The sequence below is a fragment of the Cynara cardunculus genome, assembly GCF_001531365.2.
Source record: "Cynara cardunculus var. scolymus isolate 2C chromosome LG 5, CcrdV1, whole genome shotgun sequence".
In the NCBI taxonomy this organism is placed as follows: Eukaryota; Viridiplantae; Streptophyta; class Magnoliopsida; order Asterales; family Asteraceae; genus Cynara; species Cynara cardunculus.
Genome location: NC_037532.1, coordinates 10,859,973 through 10,868,351, shown reverse-complemented (window position 1 = coordinate 10,868,351; position 8,379 = coordinate 10,859,973). Strand labels below are relative to the sequence as shown.

The window sequence follows — 8,379 nt, the reverse complement described above, 5'->3', positions numbered from 1 at the left end:
GTTTGCATTCTCCTTGATGATATTGTCGACACCTAGGACATACCTTCTCCATTGACCTCTGCATTGGTTTCTTGTTGAACTTAAAGGACTTGGATCCTTGATATCCTGTTGAAGATCCTCCCCACTTCCTCTTTTCCATTTGTTTTCCTTCATCGCTTCTATTTTTGTTCATCTCTGTGACTTCAGCTGCATCGGCTGCCAATGGAAAAGTGGTAGGGTTTATCGCTATAACAAATTCTCTAATTGAGGGTTTCAAACCCCAGATATATCTCTCAACTTTTCTAGCTTCTGTGGATATGTAAAGCTCAGCAAATCTAGAATACTCTATGAATTTTTCTGTGTATTCTCTAACTGATCCAGAGCTTTGTTCCAACTTCAAGAAATCCTCTTCCATTTGTCTAACTGCAGCCTTGGGACAAAATTGTTCTTTGAATCTATTCACAAATTCTGCCCATGACAAGGTTTGCAAAACATCCATCCTTCCAAGAGATTCTATTTCCCACCAATACAAAGCATTAGACTTTAGAACTGATAAAGCAAACCTGACTATGTCGGCTTCTGGACAACGTATGGTATTGAATACTGATTCAATATCTTTTATCCAACACATAGCTTTAGTTGGATCTCGCTCACCTGAAAAGCTAGTGGTTTGCATGCCAGAAACATTTTAATATCCCCTCCTCTTGTGCTTGGTGTTCGTATGGAAGACTTTATCTCTACTCGCTCTGTTTCCACCCTCGAAGGCATTCTCAATATTGATGTTAAGGTTTCTCTTAACTTTCCCATTTCTTCAGCCAACATATCTCTAGTTACAAATTCTGGCTGTGGTGTTGGTTCTGGATTGTTATTCCCAGAGTTAGATTCTGCTTGATTAACATAACCTTGTGATTGATAATTTATTTCCCTCGTTTGATTTCTCCCTCTTCCTCTTCCTCTTCCTCTTCCTCGTGAGGTATTAATAGGGGCTTCAATGGGAGAATTTTCTGCCTTACTAAGATCAAGATGGGCTAGTCTTGGTGATCTTCTGGACCGACTTGTCATCTGTAGATTTCATGATTAAATAACACATTTCACATTCCCAAATACAATAAAGTGTCCAAGTTCAGATATGTACCTGTAGATTCAAAATTACATTGGCTAGATGTAATCCGAATGTACCTTACACACTAATCTCTTAACTTATCATATTTATTTCAAAGGTTCTAACTATGTCCCGGACCCTAATATGCAATAGAATAGTTTAAGTCTAGGCATCATCATGCAATTGATCACCTAAATCCCTTAAACTTAGGCTCTGATACCAATCTATGACACCCCAGTCTTCACACATTGCATATTACATAGAATTCATTCATAGAATACATAGATTCCCACATAGGTCCAAAATTACAAGAGTCTGTGCTACATGTTTATGATACAAATTGCATAACTTAAGAATTCCAAAATACATGCATTTGTAAACTAGTATTGCTCTCCTCTAAAACACATCTAGATATGGTCTTCAACATTTAAGCACATAAGGGGAGTAATCATATAATGCTTTTTCCCTTATTGATATTATAATTGGTATTACCTGCACATATATTTTAAAACATAAAATGAGGGTTAGACAAAAGTCCAGTGAGATTCCCTTTTTCATGCTATGCAGGGTGAGATCACCAAAACATTTACGAAAAATCTCTCAACATAATGAAGAATAATAAAAGAATCACGTCCTGTTTAGGTCCATCAGGCCTCTTGTTCAAAATCCCATACTTAGAAAAATAATGGTTTTCCAGTCCATCGGTCTCTGGTTCCATAGGGTCTATCGGGCCTCCGGTTCCAAAGTGTCCATCGGGCCTCTGGTTCCAAAGTGTCCATCGGGCCTCTTGTTCCAAATACACTTTAACAAATATTATGATTTAGAGAACCAGAGCTCCTATGAAGGACCAGAGCCTCTTTCTTAAATAACAAATCCCATGAAAACTCATTGATCAATTCTAATAATAAACATAACCTTTCCAAGAAGTTAAATCATATTTTAGAATGTCATGAAGGACCAGAGCCTCTGGTTCTTCTAACCAGAGCTTTTGGTTGTACCTATGAAAGCCAACTAGAGCCCCTCTGGTTTGTTTTATATAAATTTCTAAGTATAAAGACTCTTTTGAAATATCATTTTAAAACTATAAATATAGCACTAAGCTTGTTTCTAAAAGATATAAAGCTTATTTTCAAACTAATAATTTATAAAAGATTTTGCATCATTTTTAAATCAATATCCAGAATCATCTGATTCTATTATGAGGGTCAATCAGAGCCCCTCTGGTTCCTTGCAAGATATAACCAGAGCTCCTCTGTTTTCTCATAATCAATTGCTTTTATCCAAAGCATATTACTCACAACCAACGGTCATGAACCAAGTTTGCTCCAATCCCATAACATCATTATTATCATTTCTACTAAAAACAACATTTCCAAATTCTCAAATCACCAAGAAATGAGAACTTAAATCTGTTGTAACTTTAATAAATATCATAATAAGAGTTAGGCCATGCAGACAATGACCAATCTTATATCCTCCCAATAATCCCCTTTTTATGATGTTCCACCCTTATATCCTCCCATTAATTCATATGAAGTAGTTCATCCAAAGACAGACCTCAGTCATATATGTCAGAGTGAACCTGTTCATAATTCCCAAACCAAATCATGGTTTCAACATAGGTTTATACTCAACCTTTTTGTACATTAAGAACAATATGTTCTTCCAAAACAGTTTCAAACACTGTTTTTCAGACAAAATTTCATACAAACTGGTTTAAACCCAGTTACTGTTTGAATCCTTCAAAAACAGTTTCAAACCTTCAAACTCACAATCTTTATGTTTAAAACATCTAGAAAACAGCTTTTCACCAAGCTCTTTCTATACCCAAATCATTAAAACTTAACAGTTCACTATTCATAAATATAGAAGTTTTGGGTAATAGACTCACAATTATAATCAAAGAATAATTTAAAACTCACAATTTATATGAGCAATTTAAACCTCACCTTTGTTTTAAACAGTTTTTGCAGACACAGATCAAACAACAAGTTCTTTTTGCTAAACAAAATCTTCTCACGCATTTGAAATAACAGATTCTTTTCAAGAATCTCACACAAGTTCTTTCTAAAATGATAGAGATAAGGATAGCCTTATCTTTATCTTTCTTTTTATATCCCACTCAGGCGGTGGAAGGATTTTATTTATAAGATATTAACTAGGCGGTGGCACTATTATTATAATAAAATCAATGCTTAAGGGTGAAGATACCTTATTCCAAATAAAATAATACCTCATGCATGTGCAGTACCACCACATATAGAATATTCACATATATATATATATATATATATATTTATATCATATTATGCATTTTATCACATATGTATACTATTCAAGAAATTAATCAATTAATATGCATGCCATTTTGTAATTTACCACATAATCACGTATAATTTACCTTGACCCAGATTGTCTGAAACCAGGTTATAACAAAAATACCCCTTAATGACTAAAAGGTAATAATTGTTAGAAGGAGGAATCAATTCTAAGTGTTTTTGTAAATCATGATGACTAAGCCATAATTTTTAAACTGTAATTGAGGATGAAAACCAAGAAAAACAAAAAATTACATGGACAAAAAATGTTACTCTAAAATCAATTGATACAAAATACATTGAGTTGGACTACTTTCCTTCTTACTATCTCTTATACCGTGCCAAGAAAAATGACATAGAGCAAAGTTTGATGTTGAAGGTATACAGTTCGATAAACCAGTATTGAAGTAAGATATTCAATGAAAAGCCTCAATATAAATACTATTATCAACTTATTAAATAAATCAGTGCATAACTTGATTTTTTTGGACTTTTTTCAAAAGAAGTAAGATATGTGGAATCACAATGTAGGTTTGATATTATTTGTAATTCTTTTTGATAAACTTCAAGTAGAATTCGAATATTTATCTAAAACTTATGATTAGTTGAATGAAATTTGTACGGTTTGTAATTTGCAAATTAAACCTACTATATATATATGTATATATATTATCTAATCAGATAATGATATTAACAAATGTACATTCATATTAGTAAAAAAAATCATATAGATTATCATTATAGAAATAGGTTTTTGATTAAATATTAAAAATAAAACTTAGAAAGTTGATTTTAAATATTCAGGCCCGGTACTCCCATTAATATTATCGGTTTGGTTAATGCCAAAAGAACTTCCACATATTTTTCATCAGATTGCAAATTGAAAATTTACCAAGCTTATCCAGTAATATCAGCTCGATTCAAACGCTAAAAACTAGAAGTTTCTAACCTATAATTGATCATTATCATCATGCTTGAGCATAAAGTGCAGTCGTGCTAGAAAAACCAAAACTTCTTATTTACAAAATTACATTACCCTCGACCGCGCTTGATTACAAAGTGCAGTTATGCTCAAATGTTTTTCAGAGATTTCTACAAATCTTTGTTTTGTATTGCGATTTTCAATAGTTTTTAGTTGTTTCGATAAAGCGATTGTTAAAACAATTCGAAGGAGCATAATTGATATGGGTGAGAGGGGAGTGATTGGTTTGAATTGAGAGGTAGCTAGCTTTTCTATGAAGATTTCTAGAAGGGGTGTTCATGAAAGAATCATATCGATCATGTCAAGGTCAGGTCCTCGAAAATAAATACACCGGACCAACAATATTACGACTAGTTACCTTGTAGTAAATTAATTTTGATTACTTAAAATAAGAAAGAAATGAAAGTTTAAGCTTGCTTTGTGATTAGTTTTACAGTCGATTACGATAGTAATTTAGTAACAGAAATCAGACCTAATTTAGTATGATTACTATGGTAATTTAGTAACAAAAATCAGACCTAATTTAGTGAAAAGTTTTTTTTATTTTTTATAAATTGATGGGTCATACGGTTGGTAATGTGTACATATGGTAAGTAATTAGAATACGAGATAATTAATGTACACTATCCAAAAACAAATTCTAGCAAAAACCATATAGTTTGTTGAGAGTCGTCAATCTTTTTCCTAGTTTGAAGACGAAACTCAATTGAAGAGATAAACTACAATGACACAAAAACCGGAAATGACTGAATATATATAGGGAAAAACACCATAAAGAAGAACGAATCACGATTCATCGTAGATCTATATTTGCCCTCTCAAAGGAAAGAGAAATCCTCGCTTCACATCTTTAAACAACATTTGAATGACAAATCATATTTTCACAGTATGTTGCATACGTATTATTTCAAGTATAATGCGAACATCATGGCACATAAGGGCCAGAAAACACCATGAATCATATGTAGTATTGCTCAAGGTTACTTTTGCCTTTAAGTTCCCTTGAAAAGAAGTTGTTGTTGTAATCTGCAACACTTATTCTTGTAAATCTTGGTCGTGTTTCTGACGTGATTAGGCTTGGTGCTGGTCCCATATCCCCATCCAAGTTAGGGCCTAAAAATGTGGCTATAGAAAGCCTCTCTTTCTCTGAGTTCACGACTGCTCTATGTTCAACACTTTTGTATATTCCGTTTGTCACAATCTGAAAATGAGTAACTACAAAATTTTAGTATTATGTACTAGATCTAAAATTACGTTAGTAATTTATTTCAGTGCAATAAGCAAGTGATATCATCACCTTTAAGGGCTTCTTTTTCTTACCATGAAAGCTTGTGTTTATGGGGCACGTCTCACGATTTTGTTTTAAAATGTTCATTTAGTCAAAACCAAGCTCAATTTTCATTACATCATGTAATGGAACAAATAATTAGTTTACCTAACAATCACATTAATAAATGAATATGTTGACTATTGATCGTGGAACATTATAATAAAATTAGGTTTATATGACGTAAAAATGGCTAAATATCCATATTAATTGCTTAGAAGACTTAACTTTGTTGGATCAAACGATAAAACTTAACATTCTATCTAAAAGTGTTACAAGAAGTCAATACGAAGGTTTTAAACATCTTAACAAGCTTTTATTAGGGGATTTAGGTTCCATATAAGTTACAGATCTCAAATGAATTGTCACTACAACAAAATTAAGTTTATAGAACACCCCCAATCTCTAAGCATCCTAATACACCGCTTTATAAGATTTAATTTATAGGACCAAAATATAAGGCGTCATATCTAAAGGCGTTGTAATAAGTTTATATGACGCTTTTGGGCGTCTTAACAAGTTTTTTAGGACATTTTTAATACCAACTGTCACATTAGCAACTTTATAGGACACTTTTCAGAAAATGTCCTATAAACTTAATTTTTTGTAGGACATTTGTTTTTATATAACAGTTTTTCAAATAGTGTCCTATATAAAATTGTTAACGGGACAATTTATATTAAAAGTGTCCTAAAAACTTATTATGACGTCAAAAAACGTCATATAAACTTATTACAACACCTTTAGATACGACGCTTTATTTTTTTGGTCCTATAAACTAAGTCTTATAAAGAGATCTATTAGAACGCTTAGAAATTTGGAGTGTCCTATAAACCCGATTTTGTTGTAGTGTGTCTTATTCGAAAAAGACCTTTTTTCTTTTTCTTTGGAAGATTTATCTCGTGTCTTTTATAAGACACTCGTCTTAATTTTGACGTCTTATAAACCGAGTTTTGTTGTATTAAAACAACTAGAAGTAAAATTCCAATGAAGAACACAAGGATTTTTGAGAAGGAAATGACCTCTAAGGTGTCCCCAAGATTGACTATAAACGCATTTGGTAGTGGTTTAACTTGCATCCAAGCTCCATCTTTTTTTATTTGGAGACCTTCTACATCATTGATTTGGAGGAGGAAAGTGATTCCATGACAATCTGAGTGAGGGGTCAGACCCATAACCTGTTCAGGTTGTGGGCATGGTGGATAATAGTTCATCCTTACGGATTGTATTCCTTCTTCAAACAGAGCTTTCATGTCTTCCACCTCCATCCTTAAACATTTTGCCATGAAGTTGAGGGTTTTTAAGGATATGTTCTTAACTTCTCTCGAGTATTCTTCCAAGGTATCTCTGTGTTAAAAACAACATGTAAGCACACGTAAATTGATTACTTTAACCCATGAACGATAGTTGAAACTTTCAATGAAACGTGAAAGTTGAAAGGAACACCGGAATGGTGGTTCTAGTTATAATCAGAAACTTAAGACATCGCTACAAATTCTAACCGGTTAGTATATAAAATGTCTAAATGTTCTAATAGCCTTGAGTTTATAAACGTAGTTTATACGTAGTTGGTTTTTGGACGTTTGAACAAGTTTTTACTACACTTAAAATAAAGCATTGTAGTATTAAGTTTTTTCATATGATACTCTTTCAAAATAGTCAATACGGCACATCATTTTTATCTTTTAAAATGTCTTAAAGCTTGTTTATAAACTCGATTTGGCACTTGTGTTTGACAACCAAGAATTTGCATTTACAAAGAGATATAGAAATAGAGAAAGAAGGGAGAGTAAGTGACCTTAATGGAAGAGGTAGGGTTGGAAACAAATTAGGGTTCCTGATATGATGAGGAAGCGTAATCAAGAAAAAAGTGTCAGACCAATCAAGTTTTTGCTCCTCTGACACCACAAAAGCTTGTCCAAATCCCTGTATATCTCCAGCCTCTTGCCAATACTTCTTTTTCTCAGCCATTGGCAACTTGAAGAGTTCTTGTGTTTCTTCCTTCACTTTCTCCAACAATGAACAACTCACCCCATGATTTATCATCTGTAGCATATATATAGCTAGTGTTAATACTACAAATCAAATGTTTCTGGGTTGTATTTTGTGAATCAAACACATCTTGCAACATATTGATTGATATGATCATTTGTTAAGTTAGTACCTGGAAGAAACCCCAATCTTTACAAGCAAAGTGTAGCTTTTCCAATTCATGATCACTTGAATCTTTGGACGCTAATCGTTGCATATCGATGATGGGTACTGCAGACACAGAAGATGCGACTGAAAAGCCGTGATGGTGGCGAACGTATCGGGTTGGTACCTTTACAAGCGGTTCCTTGGCGAGTTCTTGTACACTAGGCACCAAGAGGGAACCCCCTAAAGTTTTTGCCTTTGCTTCCATGATATTTCTCTCTGTCTATGTATATCATATATAGAGGATATGTATGTATGTATTTATGAATAGACCCATTTCTATTAATGTTCTCTGATTGAAGTGCCCCACATACACACAAGTAGGTTAAATGGTTCTTCACGTTTCTTTATTTTAGAATGCACGCTACTAGAAAACTGATTTTTCTCGAAGAAAATATGCCGGAAAAATTAGTGGCGATTTCCGTTGACTTCCATCAGAAATCCACCGCTAATTATTTGGGAAAAAAATAATTTA

At 33.1% G+C, this 8,379-nt stretch overlaps 1 protein-coding gene across 1 annotated transcript; it reads right to left on the bottom strand.

Moving 5' to 3' along the window:
• Positions 1 to 5,107: 5,107 nt before the first annotated feature.
• Positions 5,108 to 8,135, bottom strand: LOC112513250 (protein SRG1-like). The gene is made up of 4 exons (XM_025119462.1): positions 7,873 to 8,135; positions 7,507 to 7,754; positions 6,731 to 7,055; positions 5,108 to 5,582 (listed from the first exon to the last, which is right to left on the bottom strand). The coding sequence occupies exons 1-4, from the start codon at positions 8,110 to 8,112 to the stop codon at positions 5,340 to 5,342; spliced, it is 1,056 nt and encodes a 351-aa protein (XP_024975230.1). The 5' UTR covers positions 8,113 to 8,135; the 3' UTR covers positions 5,108 to 5,339.
• Between the last annotated feature and the right edge of the window lie 244 nt (positions 8,136 to 8,379).

What these genes read in the sequence shown, in the direction of transcription:
- LOC112513250 (XM_025119462.1), bottom strand. Translation starts at nt 8,112, where the DNA reads ATGGAAGCAAAGGCAAAAACTTTAGGGGGTTCCCTCTTGGTGCCTAGT. An exon ending in ACCCTACCTCTTCCATTAAG is followed by an intron (nt 7,056 to 7,506) that starts GTCACTTACTCT and finishes TTTTTAACACAG; the next exon opens with AGATACCTTGGAAGAATACT. An exon ending in ATCTTGGGGACACCTTAGAG is followed by an intron (nt 5,583 to 6,730) that starts GTCATTTCCTTC and finishes ACTCATTTTCAG; the next exon opens with ATTGTGACAAACGGAATATA.